Source organism: Eleginops maclovinus, chromosome 17 (assembly GCF_036324505.1).
Source record: "Eleginops maclovinus isolate JMC-PN-2008 ecotype Puerto Natales chromosome 17, JC_Emac_rtc_rv5, whole genome shotgun sequence".
Classification (NCBI taxonomy): domain Eukaryota; kingdom Metazoa; phylum Chordata; class Actinopteri; order Perciformes; family Eleginopidae; genus Eleginops; species Eleginops maclovinus.
Window position 1 is genome coordinate 11653581 of NC_086365.1, and position 22108 is coordinate 11675688.

The 22108-nt window shown below is 41.4% G+C and overlaps 1 protein-coding gene across 2 annotated transcripts in view; it reads left to right on the forward strand.

The window, feature by feature from the left end:
• LOC134878949 (chemokine-like protein TAFA-5) overlaps positions 1–22108 on the forward strand; it is a 121991-nt gene that overhangs the window by 34313 nt on the left and 65570 nt on the right. Inside the window, exon 1 of one of the 2 annotated variants that reach the window (XM_063905138.1) lies at positions 8765–9353. The exons of the other annotated variant lie outside the window; for it this stretch is intronic. Within the exon in view, the coding sequence (XP_063761208.1) occupies positions 9263–9353 (91 nt within the window). The 5' untranslated portion in view covers positions 8765–9262. Of the gene's footprint in view, positions 1–8764; positions 9354–22108 lie in introns of those variants that run through there. 2 annotated transcript variants of the gene reach the window in all.

Genomic DNA, 22108 nt, shown 5'->3' on the forward strand with positions numbered 1-22108 from the left:
ACGTTGGGACAGAGCAGAAGGCAAAATTGAATTATTGTTTCATGTCCTGCACCTTTTGTATTGCTTTCATCTGAGCCAAAAGACCTGATGTCACCTGGATCAGTGTCTCGCCTCTTCTCCTGTTTCCTCTCCGCCTCATTTCCATATATATATTTCCCTGCCTGCCTTGTGGGCACGATCTTTGCTGAGTTCACCTGTTTGCTCTCGGAGGAGCTCTTCTGTACTCTGAGAGCTCAAACAGAAGGGCAAACATTCTTCCTGAAAGCCTTTTCTTTAGTATTTCACCTCCCAATGCTCTGTGATCTGTTCCCAGGTGTGCAAGATATTGACCAGGTTTAACACCAGACAGGAGTTTTCCATACAGAGAAGATTGGCATGAAAATGGAGACTCGGGTCAATGGGTGCCTTTTGTGTCCATTTAGAACAAAATAGAAACTGTGGTTCATTTTGATCTTGATAGCATATTGATTTTTAATTACTCCTGAACAGATTGACTATGACATCCTTATTACAAAAGTTGATCAATATTTAAATGATGAAGTCAGCTTTCTTCCTGGATTGCTTGTATTGGACGTGAGCTGAAGCCATATTTAGTGAGATGTTCGACACTGCTGTTAAAAAAAAGACGTAATAAGATGTTTTGCAACTTAGGGTGACACTAATGAGAAAACAGTGTCATCTAGATGGATATATATGGCATCATTACTAATTCCTCAACCAACACTTTCAAGAGAGCTTTCTATCGTCTTATACATATTTAAACCATGTTGGTATTAAGGAAAATTACAAGTAAAGAAATAACATGTTTAAGGTCTGTATGTTTCCTAATGTTCCAACACGTTCAGGCTGTAATTCATTCAAAAGGATAACTAGGAAAAACTACACATAACTCCATGTTCATAAAAAATAGTGTTTTTGATTTGATGTGAAGTTATTCGAGTCCATTTACATGCTGCTGTCCTTTGGGTATTATTACCCACAATGCTCACTGGAGACAATGGAAACATGAGGTCCGCTTGTGTTTGATGTAACAAAGGCTTTCCTTTGAATATTTAATTGTCCTTTTTGTTGCTTTTTATTTGGTCCTCAGTCCACAAATATTGCAAATAAACAGGCATTAGGAGCGTGCTGTACAGCAGGAGGGGATTTCCTTGTTAGCTTTCAATTTAGAGCCTTTTTTAATCCCCGTGGGAATGTAATTGTTATCTTTAAAATGTTGCTTATTTGCAAAACAGTATGCTAAATGCCCGCATTACCTAAAGGCAGCAATTGCATTCAGAGAAAGACAATTCAAAGTTTTGTCTTTACATTTTTTATTAAGATTTTTACTCTTGCTTTGTTATTTTAAGGGGGCTTTATTATCCCTTTTGGAGTTTCCCTTTCCTGTGTTGCGTTATATAGGTTTTTATGCACATACATTTTCTGCAAAACCTGAAATCCTAAAGTCCCCTCCAGAGGCAGTTTTTCACTTTCATGTAAATTGCAGATTTTGTTAGTGAAGTTTGATAACTGAGTTTATACATTTGACTATTCAAAAGAAATCTGCTAATGCTCACCTCTCAGTCATGAAGCACGCATGTTTAGATTCAGGTTGAGATCCACTTTCTGGTACTTCATCATCTCTGTCCATTGCTAATAAATGTCCATTAATCTGCTTAGGTCACATGTTAAAACGTTGTTGTTTCTAGTCCCATGGGTAATTTGGAAACAGGAAATACTTTTAGTTCAAATCTATGGACTTTTGTAAACAAATATAGTCACAGATTTGCTTCATTTGTCAGTTCAGCTTCAACAACTTCCACTAAGGTCATCATTTCGTATTTTACAGTGAGGGATTTATTTATTACTTTTTAAAATTTGTTCGGTGTCTCAATACACCAATGCCACGGATTCACATCGTTGACAAAGCAGCTGCTTCCACACCTTATTTAATTCTTGCACTGGTGAAAACTGATGAAAAGCAAATGCATAATTAATATATAAGCAACTTATTACATCCTATAATGCCAATCATTCTCGGGGTTAGTGTACTTAACTGGTAAACTCATGGAGTCAGGGATGATGGATGAATGAAGATCACGTAAACGGGGAGGAAGCTGCTGGCTCTTTGTTTTTCTGTGACTACAGGAAATGTCAGAAGCTTAGCGGGAGACTCTGGAGGGTGAGTCTATTTAGTCTATGCCAGCTCAATATATTGCATTTCCTATAATAACACCTAATTAAATGCGTGGCCTCTGTGTGCACAGATAATAATGAATAGTGTAATAAGTTTGTTGCTTAAGTCTGTGTGAGTGCCACTGCCTCCAATTAAAAGGCGGAGGACGTTTGAGCGTTTACGATGTGTAGAATGAAATGTGTGGGCATGTCTTCATATGGATTAAATTACTGTAATGACATTCTCAAGTTGAGCCATATCGTATTTGAAGAAAAACTCCTCCATGGTTCAACAACTAGAATGAAAATATATCATATTGTGTTTCATTTTGCTTTAAATCTGCCACAAAACACACGTAAGCATGGGTGTTTTGCTTACGTGTGTTTTTAAGCGCTGTTCCAAACCAACCAGTACATTTGCACTTTTCTCTCTAGCTTACATCACTGCGTTTCTGTTTTTTAAAATGTCTTCCTGCACTTTGTTTGATACTAGACATGTTCACTGAAATAACAGACACATTTAGGATGTGGATTAGGATTTGTTAACCTGACATCCCAGTTAACAAATATTTCCTTAAAAGTCAGATGTCTGCAGTGACGGGCTTCTGATGCCTTACTTCCTGGCAGTCACTTGATTCTTTCTTGTGTGTGAGGAGATTGACAGTTAACAAAAAGAAAAATGATGCTATTTGAAGAAAAGACTGATTAAGCAGCATGTCTTACAAAGCTTAGTTGGTGCTATAGTGATGGATTATTTCACTCTGGTGTTTTTTATTTCTGTTGAGTTTGAAAGTGAAAGGCCTCTTTAGAAGTAACATTGACCCATGGTATCTCCGAGTATCTTGTAGCTGTGTGCTAATTCTTGTTGAGATGACTTTAAGGAGAATGATTTCATATTTTGTGACATATTGAGATAATGTAAGCAAGGGGATAAACCAAATACAAACAGTTCCTCAGCAATGAAAAGGTTATAAATACACTTTAAAACAAAGGCGAGTAGAATTGCAAACAATATCAAAGTAACACACATATTGGCTATATGAACCTCTAGTTATACTAGAAGGAATAGAGCAGAGAGGAGTATTAAAATATAAAGAAAACAAAGAAACAATTAAAAATATAATCTAAAATTAAAACCAAGGGTCAAAGGTCACTATAATTAAAGCATATTGTGATGTTTTAAATACAATGTTAATGTAAAAAAAAAAGGTTGCTTTTACTTTAAACGTTTACCACTTCCTGTCTCAGTTTGCGTTGTGAATCGGCCAAAGTAGAAAGGTATCAACAAGCTATTAAGTAAGCCGGGGCTAGACACAGCACCAAATGAACCACTGAGGATTGATACAGTAATACAAAAAACAATATTCCAATACTCAAGTGTATCAATATTTTCCTAAACCAGTAGGCTACTCAACTGATATGTTTACAAAAATAATAGCTGACATTAGTGTTATGTGAATGCTCGTAGTGATTGACCCACAAAGGGCGATCCCCTTCTTTTAACCTCATCAAAGCATGTTAGCATCTTTTAGCTCATTTTGTGGGTTTTTCCCTATATTTACTGTTTTGGTTCACAGCTTTCATAGCATGTTTTCCAGCAGCAGCAGCAGTTTTCAGTGGAAATTCTAAAAAGACTAACTTTACACTACCTGTTCAGCAACTAACAGGGAATAGGCTTATTAAGCAACGTCACTTTTTATCTTGTAAGGGTTTAAATAAGCATCTTTAGTATGTTTTGTGTATCCATCTAGAATGTGGATAACTTGTTTCCACTGCCCCCTAGCGGCCACAAAAAACAGCAGTTTCTTAAGGTTTCAGAACAATGATTTTCCATTCAACTACACATGTAACACATACATTTATATTTGAATATTATCCGGTAGATAAGTGGAGTGAGACATTAATAGAAACCGTATTGAGGTTGCCTATTAAAACTCATAAGATGTTTGAGTTGGACCACAAAAACATTCTAATGCTTAATAAAGTGCAAATAAAAATGTGTCATTGTGTTGGATTGTTGCACACTGACTTTCCAGACCTGCCGTGAAACTTTGATTCATCCCTGAGTAATTCATGGGTGATGAAATGTTTATTCAGTTATTATTCTATTAGTTTCTGAAAGGACTTTAGAGGCGACCTCATTCAGGAGGCAGCCATTGTTTTATGACAGACAGCAGCAGTGTGTTCATCTGCCCCAACGATAATGGCTCCACCTGTCAGAAGACCCTCATGAGGGAAACCATACCTGTGGCTGCCGTCTCAACTTTTATCTCTGATTAAACTCGAGGAATCTTTGTGTCCGACACCCTGCTGGACATTCGCCGTATGTTCCAGCTTTTCCTTCTGATTAAGCCCCACTTCAGATTTATCGGCCATGGGAAATAATGGGAAACACAGCGAATGTAGAAGTTTTAGGCCATTACTCATGGCTTTTATTGGCATGGGCTCTGTCTGGCACACAGCCAGTGACCTGCACAGAGGACAAAGCAAGTAACGCCTCTTGGCTCCTGGCAAGGAAAAAGCAGCGGTGAGGGGGTGGCAGAACGGAGGGCGAGAAAGTGAGAGAAGAGACGTGGCAGCAGTGTAGGTGGGTGGTGTGAGGATAGAGGAGGAGGAAATGGTTTAATAATTTACGAAAGAAGAAAATTCCACAGTGGTCCAAAATGCATCACAAACATTTTTTGCTATCCCTTGTAATATAGAAAGAGGCGTACAAAGAAATGCAAGGAAACATCTAACAGGGATTTATAATGGTGTCTAGACAGAATAGTGAGTCCCCAAGGCAGCGTTTCAAAAATTGATCCCCTGTGTACTTTGGGATAAAACTAAAGTTCAGAGAGAAAACTCTAAACAGTGAAAGACAAGTATTTATAGTTTAACCTGCCACGTTATTGTACATGCTTAATTGTTCTGGGTCTTGGAGACTTCATCGCTCGTTAATATCTGCGAAAAGCGCATTGAACTATGTTTTATTTTTCATATATCTTAATACTTCTTGACTTATGCAATTTGGAACTGATGATTTGCCCCAAATGTGATTGACACCATCTAGCTCAGCATACTGTACATGTATTGGTTTGTTGAGGCCTTTTTTGCAAACAAAACGACTATATAATTGCTTATGCACAACATACTGTATATGTTTGCAGCAGAGAAAGAGTTTTGAATACTCTGCTTCATTTTTCCCGTCAAAAAAAGAGAGCTATAGAGTACGAAGTAGAACATGGAATTCCATTTACTCATGACTTCAAAGTGGGTAAACACATATGTATCTTCTGTTCTAACCCTCACCCTTTGAAAAGAGCTTTGCATAGTTGACAAAATAACCCAAAGTTGAGTCATCACCATTATGGAAAGATGCAATTGAGCTGGAAAATAGGAAAAGTAGAATCATATATTTTTAGAGCTTTACCAATTAAGACTATTGTTGGTTTTCTGTCTCTTTCAAGTCTGCTTTATTGCTCTACAAAAGGAAACAATTGCATGATTTATATTAATATGTATGCATTCAACAACAATGTGGAAGGGTTGAAGGCTTATAGGCTGATTTAAATAATTAAAATAAATCCTTATTTGCCTCATGCATAACATCTGGAAACATGTGCCTGCCTTTTATATTTTACTTCATGCCCAACATATGGAATGGAATAAGGATGACATTGAGTGGTTTATTTTTGCTGAAAATGCATGGAGATATTTGACCTGTAGCATGAACAACTCCAGCAACAATCCTTCTGTTTTCTCTCAACATTTGAGTTCATACTCAAGACTCAAAGGATTATTGTCATATCAAATGCACAATTATATACCAAGCCGGGGGTGCGCTGCTATGCGTTGTTCCGTGCCAAGTTAAAGCACACTACAGCTGACATAAGAGTGAAGCAAACGTTCATCTACAAAGTTCTGCTTTATAAATAACTTCACAGAAAAGCTTAATCAGCTTCGGGTGTAGAAGCTGCAAAGGCGTTATCTTTGCATGTTCTAAATATTTCCCTCGCAGTTACACAAATCACTGTTACCATGTTAAATGGTGTTAAAAAGTAATGTGTTGCTCAGTTGGTGGACCTAGCAGCCGATGTCATCCCCTGTCTCAAATGGGCCCATTATGCTAATTTCCATGCTTTAATGTTCAGAGAGCTCTTTATTTTTCTCATACTCCCTGTGCTGCAGCACCTCTTTTCACCCTCTGTCTGAAACCAGAGCCCAGTCTGCTCGGATTGGTTAGATGACCGGCTCTGTTGCGATTGGTCAACCATTAACAGATGTCCCGACCCTTAGCCTATATAGCCAATATAAGCAATAGTGGTACATATTGATGTCATTATGTAATGGACGATAACAAAGGAGTCAAAGGAGGAGTTTTCAGAACATTTAAACGCACAAACACGATATCACACACTACAGGAAAGGGAAAACCCCAAAAAGCGTAATAGGGCCCTTTTTAAATAAAGGCACTAGAAAAAAAAAGTAACTCCCAAAAACGGATTATTTGGTTTGAGTGCTTTGGGGCTTTTTTTTTTACAGGATCCAAGTGCATTAGGCGGTATGTCAGAAGTGCACAAACATGGTAAACTTGTGAGTCGTTGTAGTTGGTTCCACTGGCATTGCTTTTCTTGTGACTATAGAAGTATCACACACAGCCACACAGTCACAAGCACACATACCGTCTTCCCACCTTAAATCTTGCAGAGGTCAAGTCTCTGTTAATTGCTTTCCATGCAGTTGATGGATAGATCACAGCGTTAGAGAGAAGAGGACGGGAGGTGTTAGGAAGAGAAGAAAAAAACATTCATGCAAACATGATAGAAACACACACACACATAGTGGCATGGGAACAAACATCCAAAGCAAAACACACAGACACACACAGTCAGGCACGCATGTCAGCCAGCAGAGACGGTTATCAGCTAATTAGCGTGAATAGCTGCAGGGGCCCAACCTTATTGACACTGCAGTGACAGTTTCCTGGTTTGAGTGGCACCCTCAGTATGTCCAGCCATATCACTCTGATTCAATTACAAACACACAGGGATAGAAAACTTTGCCCAGGGAGGAAATGCTGAGCGGCCATATGTGTGGAAACGGACCTTCCAAATGACTGGCTTGACTTCCTGCATGAATGAATATCCCACATCATAGCGTGAAAATATACAAAACAATGGCCGTGTTGGCGCTCTGTGGGAGGGGGGGGATTACACAAGCTATTGTCTTGCTGCTCAATATTGCTACTGCTTTCAGGATCAAGCTCTCCTTTTATATATATATATATATATCACACCGAGAACAGAGCAGAAGAGGCTTGTAGAGAAATAGCAAACCGCATCAATTCTTTATGTTTGTAATATGATGAAATTTTGGGCTACATTTGTAATACATTTCAGGGGGCTGTTGAATATTCTTTGAAAAATGAGCCTGCAGGCTGGGCTACCCAGAGTTCTTTTTTTTTTCTCTCCCTTGCTTCAATAACTGGGGGGCAAAGCTAATATGGGATGAGGTGCTGGAAATCTATGTTAAATCAGCACGTTTTTTTGTTTTGTTTTCTAGAAGAAGTATTCCCTGAAATCAATTTTTTTGATCCACTTTTACTCTGGTTGACGGGGTCAAACTCGTTACAACGGCCCTTAACAGTTCTGATGTTATTTCAGATGTGCTATGAGCTAGGTCTAGCTTTCCTAGTCACTTTAAAATATACTGTCAGAATACTTAGAGTTATGAAAGAAACGAACTCTGCGAGCGTTATAGTGTGCCAACTTTGTTATACCTTAATTTCCCAGCTGTGTGTATCACTTTTTAGTGTCCCTTTTTTTCCGTTAGCATTTTGTATTTTTCAATGTTTCGTTGGTGCTGCTCTTTTAGTAAATGCTGCGCGTGCTTCGTCAAGTTGGTGAATATAATTTTTCATCTTCATGTGTTTTAGCACATTTTTGTTATTATATTTACAAATGGAGTGTTTTGGGCCATTGTAGGACGTTTGCACGTTTCGGCCATCATACACTTTTGATATAACAGGGGCTACATTTGAACATGAAACACTTGATGACTTGATGATCACCTGCAGCCCACAGTGTGCCTTTTTTTTATCAGTGGAAACATGCTTTCATAGCAGCACTATCTGTAGCTGGAGGAGATTATTTGGGGGAGTTGTGACGTAACCTGGAGCTAAGCAGAGATAATAAAAAAAAGAAAACAGCTGATCGTTGTATGAGTAACACACACCGGAAAAAGAAGTGTGCCGGCATTCCTGCCACTGTTCTGATCTTTAAAATCTGATGGTAAGGGGGTGGGGGGGCAGGTAGTAAAGATCATGTGGGATCAGTTTGATTTCATTTGCCTTCAGAGAAAAGTCGGGGGATTGCAAAAAAGGTTGAAGACTCACATGAATAAGAGAAGGGATTATCCAGGGGACGCATGACACAGGCATCTCTCGTGCGTAAAGATTGGAGTATTCAAGAGAGAAAGAGAGAGGAGCTGGGGCGACAGAGAGAGAAAGAGAGAGAGGGAAAGTGACGGAACAACGGAGCAACATAGTGGAGAACCCAGGAAGAGAGAGGGAAGGAAAACCAGAGAGAGAGAGAGAGGCTTGCAAGGCGACTCGGTTGCCAGTGTTTGGCTCTGCCTCCCCAGCAGTGGGAGAGATGTGCGTAACATGCAGCGGAGAGCGGTGATTATCATCTGCGCGCCGCATCGCCGTGGACCGCCGTGCACACTCGAAGCCGGAGTCGCACCGAGGGGCGCAGCCCGCTCTGCCAAACACTGCCGCGCGCTATACGCCCGCAGAGAGCCGACGGGAGACTGATACTTGAGGGAAAGAGAAGTGGTGTGAGGGAACATGTCAGCCCTTGAGACGCTGATTGAGGGTTAATCGCTCTCCTGTTTTGGAGCCACCCTGACGCACCAAGAGCGCGTATTTTTGTGTCTATACGGAATCTCAGATCTTTATCACATCCATACCGGACTATCAAGTGAGGATTTTGCATGAAAGGGGAGGATTTTTTTTAATTCCATGGCTAACAGAATATGAGTCAGCGCGTGTCTGTGAGCTGAGGTGGAGTGTGTCTCTTCCCGCTGCACGGCTGTCTCGATCCGCCACAAACCTTCCTACGCCAGGATGCAGCTGCTCCGAGTTGCGTGGGCACTGACCGGAGCAGCGATCTGCTGCTTTCTCCTTCTCCTTATCCACTCCCGCCTGCTCAAAGAAGGTAATCACTCAAAACTCCACCAGATCACATGTCACTTTTACACTATTTGAATGCGCCATCGCCTTCCCTTGTAGTTCTTTTAAGTTTGCCGCTACAATAATTCCAATGCGGAGTTTTCGAGGCTTCGGCTCGAGCGTAGCAAAAATGTCGACTTTTTCTGTGGAAATAAAAATCCAATCCAATCCAGACAAAATTAGTTTGCATGAGGCGCAGATGCAATTGTGATTTCCCTTATCAACAAGTCATTTGTCTCAAGGTGATCGATGGAGCAAAAATGGATGAATCGATCACACTCAGCTAGAAATAAGTTCAAGCTGTGCAGGAAGAAAAAAAATCAGTAGACATGCAGTTCAGTGTTTGTATAGAATACTGATGTGTTGTAAACGTGTTCAATAGATGGCACTAGAGTCTAGCTTTAGGGTAACATCGAGGTCAAGTGCTTCTAATGTTCCATTGATTGTGTTTTTCTGCGCTATATATGTATTGCGATCATGGTCCATACATTACAGTGAGGCTCGTGCTTTAGTACACTTTGTGTCGCAATCGTGGCTTTGCTATATGGTGTGCGGATATGGCTGCGTTGTGGCAGGTGGGTCAGCTTTTATTTGGGAGGTTATTCATTCAGTTGCATTTGCTGACATTCTAAAAACCCAATCCGCTCTGTTGTTTCAGTGTGTAAAAAATCACTAATTCCAGACGCAGTTTAGCATAATCAATATACATCATACCTGTCCACTGGGAGATCCTTACACAGAGGTTGAGCACACTTACTGATCAAACTCCTTATGAAAGTCAAACCTGTAACCCAGGGAATTTCAGTACTGTGTGAACCTGGCATAAAAAACAGCACTTAATATTCCCTTTGTACATGTATACCCCAGGGCGAGCAGAGTCTGCTTGGCACTTAGGAACTGTCATGGTTTCTCTTTGTGCCGGTTTGTCGAGAAGCGTGGCTTGGAATGGCCTGCTATCCCCTTTCCCTGCCTCCGGCTCTGGGCAAATATTCAGGTCAAGCAGTGGCAAACATTTTATCCTCACCGGGGTGAGTCCATGACTACTGCAGGGTAGGAGAATGTCCAGCAATACTGAAAAGGGGAGGAAAAAAAAACTTGTCAGTCAGCCAGAATGAGAGACAAAGGGGAGTTCAGGATTTTGTACTGGCACATGTCCCAAAGCTTTCCTTTTTGGAGTTTTAATTTACTGTGGCATGCTAGCCTCTCCCACAGAGGTCAAAGAGAGGATTGTGCGTCCACCTAACAATACAAAAATAAGTGCTGCTCATGGCTGTGTTAATGCGAGGGACTCATTAGATTCAAGCCATCAGCATTGTCAACTGGCAATGCAATATTTTTGACCTTCACTCGCCGCGTTGTTTGTCTGTATCATGTTGTGCTTTTACACCAAAGTGTTTTTTTTCCCCCTAAGCATGCATTTTCTTTGGTTTCAAACTGGAAACCGAATAGCTGTTACCTTTTTGTGAGGGGTGGGGCTGTGATTGAAGTTCATTATGCTCCATATTGAGATCGAGTCAAAGGGAGAGAGAAAGCCCACAGAGCTGGGTTGAAGAATAATCCCACTTTAGGCTACAAGAGCGGCCAAGGTCAAAGCCAGCTGCGAGTGCTAATAACACAAACTGATAAAGTGAATTCAAAGGGCCGCATTAGTGACAATCTTTTGGGGGGATGAGAATAATGAAAGGCATGCACGAGGGGCCTTAAAAAAGAACAGAAACCCTTTTAATCTTCGCTCACATATGCCTTCATTGGAACATCAGGGTTGTGCTACACAGGCCTCTCCAATGGGAGTCACATGCAGAACAAAAGGCATCATGTATTTTTAGATTATCCTCTCATCTGCATGTGTGTTTACATGCATGTTTTATTCCTGGTGGTGTTCTTTGAAGATATTTTGACATCATTTCTCATTATATCATTATCATGCTAGCTTGTAGCACATCCAGGATTGGGAATTTGGCGTCCAAAGAAGCAAACTGTCACCCCTATGCCAGTAGCCCAACACACCGGCTAGGTTATTTTTGGGAGTCGTACACCCCATTGTGTCAGCCATCCTTACATAATGTGACTTGTGCATTGAGAAATGAGGATGCCGAGAGGGCGGATTGGGATTGGAGACGTATTAAAACAGTATGCATAGGGAATGTGGATGAATTTTGCGCCATGAATTTCTCATACTGTCCACTTCAATAATTCAGGCATTGGAGCAAATCCCATTTTGCTCTTCATTGGCCGAGATATTTGTCACATGGCAATAAAGACCCTTGACAGGTTCATGGAATAGTTTCTTGGTACGGGGGAATTCTCTGGTGGATCCATCTTTTTTTTTGGCACATGATGAGTTTAAATAATGTGTGTTGTTCCGTGAAATGAGGTAAGGTAGTCACTTATATTATAAAATATTTCCTAGCATTATCTTGGGAAGTTATGAAGAGCAGCTTTAAAAGAAAAACTGAAGAACATATAGCTAAGAGAAAAATCGGTATCAGGCAACAATAGAATATATTGTACAAATATGAATTCCTTTCGATGAAGGCCATTCATTTGTTTATACCTGCCTTTGTGTGTTGTTCATAAGATAAAATTCTCTCGGCTTTAACCACTGAACATAATGTGTAACATGTTCTGAAAAGACAGAAGATACAATTTAATACAAAGTAGATTACGAGTATACAAGTCACTTTTAGACACCTGCTGTGATGAAGATGCTCACTGATAAATGCCTCTGCTTAACTAACTTTTAACTGTGCCCATTCAGCTTGTAGACATGATTGCTGTTTCATACTTCAAAGAGAAACATATTGCCTAACACGTCTCTGTGGCAATGACAAGTTGAATTGCAGTGCCGTCGCATCATATTTCTTCTTTATTCATTCATAAAGCCTTGTGTCTGCACACCCCAATGGCATCTTAATGTCTTCTGCCTCCCCACCGCCAGTCTGCCTGACAACTGCCGTTATTGATCCTCAGGTAAAACCGCAGGGAGAGCCGTATTCGGCCGAAGTGACAAAGATATGTGTATTCACACACTGCGCCTGACATCAAGCAACCCAAAATCAGCTTTCACTCACCACAGAGAGAATTGCTACCCAGGGGATCCTCTTTGTACTACTATTTATTTTTTAGGAATATGGATTAGAATGGCATTCTGTGGTGTGACAGCTCTGCTGAAGGCCGCCTCGGGCTGATTTGGGTCAAGAAGTGGCAGACAGAGGTGGCCCTTGTCGAAAGGGAAGCCACGTTAATTCTTTAGAGTTTAGAAAGCAGTGCACTACCGAGGAGCTTCTGTCTGTCACTATCGTTAGGGTAGCCTTAACTGACTTCCTTGAAGAGGCCTTATCATACTTTTTGGGTTTTCCTTTTCCTGTAGTGTGTTATACAGGTTTTTGTGAATTGTTAATGATTTGTAAAGACTTAAATCCCAAAGTCCCCTCCTCCCCTTAAAACCCCTCCATATGACTCCTCTGTTAACTTCCTTAACAAAGTGACATCACTATGTAACACAGTGCGCATCTATTGGCTAGTGCTCCAACACATTGTACGTGATAAGCTAAGGGGCGGGACATCTCTAAGCTGCTGACCAACCACAACAGAGCCAGCCAGCTGACCAATCAGAGCAGACTGGACTCTGGTTTCACACAGAGGGTGAAACCAGATGCTACAGCGCATGCAGTATCAGACAAATAGAGAGCTTTTTGAACATTAAAGCATGTAAACATGTTACAGTAGAGGAACAATATACAAATATGACCCTGAAAAGAGGGTAATGGGGCCCCTTAAGATAAAACGGTCTGACAAAATGAACAAAATAGCTTTTACAGTCAATAGAGTGTTGTCAGGTGGCTTCTCCCTACATCAGATGCAGGACTGGTGACCCTGCCAAGGATGTAGATATATCAAGAGGTCTACAGAAATGGGACGAGTTCCACACCATTTATTGTTTGCTTTCTCTGAATTACCAAACAGTGAATGGTTATGCAAGAGACGCAAGCACTGCGACACAACTTGTTGTTTACCCTGACAGTTTTTTTTTGTTACAAGTTTCCTCTTTATGCTACACTATTTTGTTTTCAGTGTTTTGTTTTTCTTATTGGACAGATTTCAGCCTTAACTATCCAATTTCCTTGTGCCATCTGTTAGTGTTTCATTTTTCTCGTCGGAATATAATATTGTGTTTGTGCTAAAGGAGCAGAATGCTGAGTACAATTCAGGCGCAGCCATTAAAAGGCGTAGTAGCGTCACCTGCATCTTAAAGATGTAGATTGGTTTAATTACAGTCAAGGCCGGAGTGAGCTGCAGTATGGGCTCTGACTTAAATATGACTCAGAGAGGCATAGTCTTTAAGTATTTCTTCCTTTTTCATGCATATTAATGTAGAGAAAGTAGGTATTTTAGGGAATTTAGCATCAAAGATAGTATGCCTTTTCAATGCTGCAGTAATACTCTGTTGGCATACTGAAATGTCACGATCACCTTGCTTTACTCGACAAATCCTCAGCGAAGTGAAATCCCTCACAGCCATAGCACCAGGTAGGCGTTCACGGCGTGTAATCTGCTGTAAACTGATTTAAATTGAGCACAATTTATCTTTAATGGTCAGTATCAGCCGTAATCCATGAGGGCAATGCTCATTAATCAATTCCGTAATTGATTCATTACTTAAAGGGTTTGTTAATTAATTCCCTTCGATGAATCAATCACAGTTGCAGCAGAAACCTGTGGTGGTTTTACAAGGTAATCCAACTCCGAACGACACCCTCGAGTCCTGCTTCTAGGGGCACTTTTCGTGTGTGTGTGTGTGTGTGTGTGTGAGATTCCCAATACTCACTCATTGCACTGTTTTCACAGATCCTATTGATTATGGGACAGTAAAAAAGTGTGCACTCTTGCACCCAGTTTTCCTAAAGTCCTATTGATTGCTTTTTGGCAGTGCTGTGGGACAATAAAAAAAGGCAGTGCTTGGATTTAGACCCTAATCAAAAGCTGGCTGTGATGACCCTCTCTAGGCTCTAGCTTTTTACTGGAGAGACCTTTGGAAATAGTGATGTCAGAAAGACATCGACCTTACACACTTCATTCCTGCCCTTTCACCCATGAAGTGCGGCCTAAAATTCCCCCGAGGCCCTGCCAATCCGAGCTCCAAGACTCAGAATCAAAGCTACTCTGTAAAACCTTGAATCAGCAAGGACATGCGATTGCTTCGTCTGCCATCCTCAGGGCGCATTAACGTAATACAGATGCTGCGGATAAAATGTGAAACACACGCAGTACATTTGTGGCACAGATCAGCAAGCCTGTGCAGATTGCTAGAGTGGAACGCATTAAGGATTGAGGGATTTTAATAACTGCAGCTGTATCTTTAATTAAACGAGGTAGCCAGAGAATGTGTTCTGGTCACTGCCATAGAGCTTTATAAATGAGTCATTTGAGTGTATGTGCACGCACGAGATTGGATGGAGGAGGAGGAGTGTTTGGCACACGCGCATGACAAGAAAAAGGAGGGCCAGTGGTTAGAGAGGTTAGAGACTTGTGAGGCCATTTGTCTATCGGATGTCAGCTGGTGGGAGAAAGATCCTCTCAGATCAGCGTTTTCCTCCGAGGAGGGCGGTTTCCTCTGAGCTTATTCTTGCAACACCGGCAACATGTCCATCATGACCATCCCTCAAAGAGATCGTTCCTCCCCTTCGGATGATCTAACCCAAGCTTGTAGCATATTCATCAAGATATACAAGCTCAAAGAGTGCTGATTTAAGGGATCTGAGCCTCTGTCCGTTCCTTTCATAAACTAACCCTCCAGACTATTGATTCCGTGACCCAGCAGGGTGCTCGAGTGTGATACATCTACACATTCTCGAGGAAATGATGGGTGAGAAGTGTGCTTACCCTTCCGCGGTTTCAATTTGCGACTTCCCTGCAGTGTCAAAGGTAGCGATGAGGTCATCCCTCAGTTGGATCAATGACAGTCTCTGTTCATCGGGCTAATCAATAGCTACTTAAGAAGTTTGATCTTCTTGTGCGTGAGATCACAGTCATTTAAACTGATGCAGAACCTTTTTCTTCTGTCTACACAAAAGCTCAGCCCTGAGAGCCATTGTGACACAAACTATGATAACAGGCTCTGTCATGCTTTATGGATCCGATGCCTTCGGAACGTTTTCTCCATTTCCATTTGACAGAAATGAAGGTATAATCTCATATTAGGTTTGGCCAAAATGCATTAACTTTTGGTGTCAAAGTGGCGGAATATTACCGATGCCATGCTGCTCCACTGAAACAAATTGCATGTTACTCTTTAGAAAACTAATGGAGGCTTTATCGATTCGAACAAGGCCAGCCACTTGCTTTGTCTCGGCTGTCAGATTGTGTCTAAAGCAATTTCATAAAGATCATTATTTTCTTTCTCGGTGTGTCTTGCAGCTAAACAAGATCCTCTTTCGCCGCCTTTTATGCACTGCTTACGGCGGAAACTCTTATGGCTCAATTGAAAATGAATTAGAATAGAATGACACATAATGAAAATCACTAAAAAACATTGGGACGTCACATCCCCTTAGCTCGTTGCACCCTTGAATAGATTGCTTGTGGGCTTCCAATTCCTTATTCTCCATCTTACGCTGTGAGAGAAAATGGGTTTAGCTCACTGTAAAGGACACGCCATAATATTATGGGTCGTAACGAGCGGTGCCACTCATTTATCTTCTAATGCCATTACGACGTGCGGAGGGAAGAGGTGCCGACATGGATGTTAGTCATGCAACAAAGCGAGATAACTCGGCCCGTTCGCCGCACTTATGGCGATCATCGAGGACATAATTGATGCGTCGTGGTGTCGAATTGTAATCCAACAGGTTTTCTCGAATAACATTATCAAGTGATTGCATGATTTATCTCTTGTTTCATGAAGTTGTGGAACAGTTTGAATAAAGAGTCTGCGATGCGTGAAATTTAAAACACAGAAGCGGAACCTGCTATCGCTCTCGGATTGATCGATGGGTCTTGTAGTACTAACGCTAAGGCAAACTCAGCGTAAATGATTGAAGTTTCATGCTAGGAAAATCACTTTTGAGTTATGTGCCAAAACCAAGACAAGTCTTCATTTTTGTTGGGATTAATCCTCAAAATGCACCGTGCATCTGTTTTAGAATAACTTCTTCTGTTAATAGCACTTAGTCTTTACAGTTACATTGTTACTACATATAGTTTAATGCTTATGTTTACAGGTCTGTCGAAACAACAGCAGGGGGTGGGTGGGGTAGGAAAACAGCCGGCGAATCTGCTTCATCATAATCATTACGCTCCATTCCATATGGGGGAGAGGGACTTCATTATTGTACCTGCAGGGACTGTTAAAACCAAACTCATGAATACAGAAAGCTTTCTTCTTCCGTGATGTGTCGTTTCTTTACAGTGCTGCTGCTAGGGAATTTTTAAAGCTACAGTCTACACTTAAAAGTAATGCATATAGTAAACAAACAGTGTACTCAATAATTTAAAAGTTATGCCAGATTCAGTCCTATGGGTGCTAAAGAATCCGTCTGTTTAAGGTCATATATATAGGTATATATACTGTGTGTTTATATATATATATATATAAGGGGGCAGGTGGATCACTGCTTTTTCAAACATAGTGCTTCATCATGTGAGAGGTAATGCACTATTTGGTATGCATTGATGTGATCTGACACATCATTTCCCTTTCATAACATTGACTCAGCTAGTCTCCTTGGCTCTCACGTTGGACCACCTACTCCATATTTCAGAGGTCATTATCACCAAGAAATTCACAGTTAGGGCATGAATCAGACGTACCCTAGATAGCTTTCGAGCACACAGTGTGAAACACACAAAAAAAAGAAGAAACAAGGTGGAGGAAAATCACATTTTAATAATGATATGTATTCAGCAAATGAAATATGCCAGGCTTGCACATTTGCCTTGCTGAACAGACAATAAATTATAGCTTGTGCACCGCCACATAAGCCCAAGGATAATACCACATCCAATGAGTTGAAAGGAAATGGGGCTTTTGGGACGCAGGAAACAGAATGCCCTTTGCTTAAATCAAACAGCAGTGGAAGGATACATTGACATGTAGGTCCTGTTGGTGAACGTGCCTCGGAGCACATCTATACGTAAACACGAGGCCTCGCTCTTTGTGCAGATAAACACAACAGACGCTAAATCCTGCAAGTTAACATGCAGAGTGACACATGCAAATGCAAACTTATGCACACATACACTCCGTCGTTATACACCGGAGCTTGACACACTGAATGCACTATCTCGTGTTTGCTTAAGTGCATTGCTAAGGCAAAGTCCTGTAGCTCCAAGTCTAATTTATCAAACGGATTGTGCGAGTGTGTGTGTGAAGTTTCATCATACATTCAGAACACACAGTCTTTCTCAGAGATAGTGAATAAATGCTACGAGCAAGAGTAGATGTGCTCAGGCACATTTGCATACACCGCCACAATGGGTCACTTGCACAAACACACACAGTGCGGCAGGTTCTTATAGGACCCTAGAGAGGATGACATATCGCTGCAGAGCCCACACACATGCAGTACACTTAAACAATATACACACACACACTGACGGATCACTGAAGCAATCTTATCAAAGATAGAGATATGTGTGGACGGGAAAAAAACGTCTTCTACATGTCAGCAGCTTGACACATTACATGCGTACACACGGAAACGTTAGCGTCATCTGTCATTTGGTTGCCACACATTGACAGATGCAGTACATTCCAGTTATCATATTAGGAGTTGACATAATTGTCACACACACACACAAATACACAGCCCTATCGGACTTGCAGGCGGACAAAAGGGCAGAACTGACATCAGTAAGGCAGTGCAGGAGTACAACCAGTGACATTTCACCCTTAATAGTGTCTGATAGGTAAACAGAGCATAGCCACCCACCTGCCTTTTGGACCAGGTGAAACCACTTGAGCAAATTGCCTCCTTAATTGATGGACTGTGTGTGTGTGTGTGTGTGTGTGTGTGTGTGTGTGTGTGTGTGTGTGTGTGTGTGTGTGTGTGTGTGTGTGTGTGTGTGTGTGTGTGTGTGTGTGTGTGTGTGTGTGTGTGTGTGTGTGTGTGTGTGTGTGTGTGTGTGTGTGTGTGTGTGTGTGTGTGTGTGTGCGCCTGAGGTTTCTGCCTGTGGCTGAGGAAGCACTAATGGTGGAAAGAGAAATCTGTCAGCTGGTAATCAAATAATTGGGACAAAGGGTTATACATGCGGGCTCCCTTACACACTATTGCACATAAATACACACACACACACACACACACACACGGAGGCTTGTGCTACACATAAACTAACACAGTAGGTTTAAAACAGAGGGTGGAGACAGACAAATATTTAAAAAGGACATATTCTGCTCATTTTCGGGTTAATATTTGTATGTTTTGTCTCTGCTGGGACATGTCCAGTAGAGACCAGAGCTCAGTCTTCTCTGATTGGTTAGCTGGCCAGCTCTGTTGTTAAACCGCTTAGAAATGTCCCGCCTCTTTTCCTATCACGCACAATGTGTTGGAGCGCTAGCCAATAGAAGCGCGAGTGTTGCATAGTGATGTAATTATGTACTGGAAGTAAGCAAAGGAGTCCAATGGAGGTTTTTTAGGCAAGGGCGAGTGTGTGGGAGAGGACATTGGGTTAATACAACAATATGACCATATCTTGTCTTATAGCACAGCAGTGATATGTTTCCGTTCTCCTCATATCATATACGGTGTATTTATAAACTGAGGGAAATCAAAATTGCATGAACGGAAGAGTAAAAGTAGAATGATGACGGAGAAAAAAGGCACGAGAGAATGAGACAGACGCGAGAGTCACAGGTTGTTGCCGATGGGTTGCTTCCTGAAATAAATTCTTTTTTTAAGGGAGGGTTACCATGGAAACCCAGGTAATCTCAGACAGGGATTGGTTGTGCTAGTAACCAGCACAAAGAGACAGAGAGAAAAATCATCCACATCTTTTGTTACTTTTGGATTCGACTCTATGTGGATATTTCAGGTACTTCATTGCAGGGTAAGAACTAAGATAATTACAGCAAAAGAAGTCAATGTACTGGCTGTTGCTGAGAGTTAATCGGTGCTTTAGAGGCTTATCGCTGTCATTACTTTGAGAATGACATGGAAGAGGTCATGGGGTATGTCTATTTGCAATGTTAATGTGCTCGGTGTCAACATTTCTGCCAACCAAGAGTCAAACTCCGTGCCCCCTGAATGTCACAATGAGACGTTTGACTGTGGAAAAGTTTAGGCTGGCATTGGTTACTGAAAAGGCATTTTACATTCAAACTGACTGAGGAAACACAGCAACATAAAGAAAGATTCCAATTAAAAATCCAGCATTAAGATAAGCAAGACGTACAGTACTCGACGTTAAAGTCTAAATGTATACATATGCCCCCTGTGATTTATGTTTGAGATATAAATGATAGGGTTTTATCAATATGGGATTTTCAGGCCGTCAGATGTACAATACCGATGTGTTGTTTTGGGAACTAACATTGGGAAAACTGATTATTGAATAATGAATAATATTTTAGTGCACTTAACAACAGCGTTAATGAACCGACGACAGCATCTCGTTTCTAAAGTTATTTGAACATGTGTAAGCTTCAATAAATAATGAAAATAAACACTGTTTGTGTACTTTGTATGTTTGTTCCCTGTTGGCTTGGTGAATACTACAATAAATAAATCATCAGCCTTGTAAACACATTTAAAAAAAGGTTATACATTATGTGTCTGGCTCATTACTGCTTATGTATTATGTACATTTTAGTGATTGCGATTAATTACACGATGATCATTTGTCGTTACATTGCTGAACCCCTCCGATAGGTAAAAGAAGCGATATGATTCTGTTGTAGGTGTATAACATTTTTATAGATTCATCCCATCAATGCTTTTATCATTGTCCATTCTTTGCCTTTCCTTAAAATAACAACCTCTTAGAAATGAAGATGTTGTAATTGGCATCTCACATAGATTTTTTAAAGCAGTAAATCCCTGTAAAGTATAATATCCGTTGTTCCTAAAGTCATTGTTATCTGGACGGCTGAATGTACCGAGCTCCAATTAAGAGTATGAAAACTTCCAGCGGGGTCAAAGGTGCTCCGTGTTAATGATGCATAATGACGCACGACTGGTTCCTGCATTTCCATCACTCCCTGTCTCATTTCTTGAACACATTAATATGGAAAAGTCAAGAATGTAAAAATGTAGAGGTTTAACATGGAATTTTTAGAATCAATCATTCGATGCAGTTGGGATGTTTAAAGTTGTCCTTTAATCTTATGTCATCCATCTGTGTTCCTGATGAGTGATGAAGCATTCTACTGTACAATTACTTCCCTGTACTTCAAATCCAATATATAAACAGTTGCTTTAATGAATTCTCATTCAAGTAGATGTCACATTTGTACTGTGCGTGTGGATGCTGCGGTCTGGACTCGAGAGCTGGTCGCATTTACTCAACCTCCTCAAAATAGCTCCATAATGGTGCTTGCGCAAGTACATGTGTCTTGTAGTGTAGCCCTCTAGAATTGAGAGGAGATAGAGGAGTGTGTATGTGTGTGTGTGTGTTTTTCAGTGTGTGTGTGTGTTTCTGTGTGTGTGTGTGTGTAATAAGTGTGGTAGATGCAGATGTCGGGTTGCTGCACCAGTGAAAGCCTCCGTAGGGGGCTTCATATGGTTGTGTAATGTCTGTACAGTGTGTGTGTGTGTGTGTGTGTGTGTGTGTGTGTGTGTGTGTGTGTGTGTGTGTGTGTGTGTGTGTGTGTGTGTGTGTGTGTGTGTGTGTGTGTGTGTGTGTGTGTGTGTGTGTGTGTGTGTGTGTGTGTGTGTGTGTGTGTGTGTGTGTGTGTGTGTGCATGCAGGCAGGTGTTCCTCCATGCTTCCGTGTGTGTGTGTGTGTGTGTGTGCCAGTCAATAATTAGCACAGACAGCAGAGGGAGGAAGAAGAGAGAGAAAACAAAGCAAAAGGAACGAAAACTAAAAAATAATAAGAGCAGAGCAGCGAGTGTAGCTGAGTCGTCCTCGCCCCCCTCCCCCCGTATGCCCACCCTCTGGTTACCAGGGAAATCCAGATAAGGATGTTTCCACTCTTATTCTGCTAACAGGGCTCTGCATTGGCTCTGACAGAGCCTGAATACCAATTACACTGCCCTGGCACCCCCTCTCCTGGAGATAGAGACGGAAATAGGGGTTGTGGGAGCAAGGCTGAGCGACGGGGGGGGGGGGACAGCGGGTGAGATAAACGCAAGGAAAGAGAGGGACAGAGTGGATTTAGCTGACTGTATAGAATGACAACATGTGGGAGTGGGTAGAGAAAGGAGAAAACATCGCAGAATAAGAGACTGTGTTTATCTTTTGACAGAATGTGTGAGAATCCAGAAAGCATGAGGAGCAGTAAACAACTGGCACTTAACTCCCTCAGCACTCCACAACATTTCATTCTCGAAAGTGAGCACAACAAGGTGCCCCCCCCCTTCCTCCTCTACTGTCCTTTGCTGTCCAGGAACCTTCTTTCTGATGAAGTTGAGGTACACCAAAGGCTGGTAGTAATAGCGGAGGCCTGCCTCTGGTGTTGAAGCTGATGAATAATTGATCATCCATGCCGCGCCGCAGTGAGCGCATAGTCTCCTTTAAAGCACATTGACTGTGTGTGCTCCAGCTCTAGCCCCTGGCTTTATTACTAATGCACACACATGTGGAC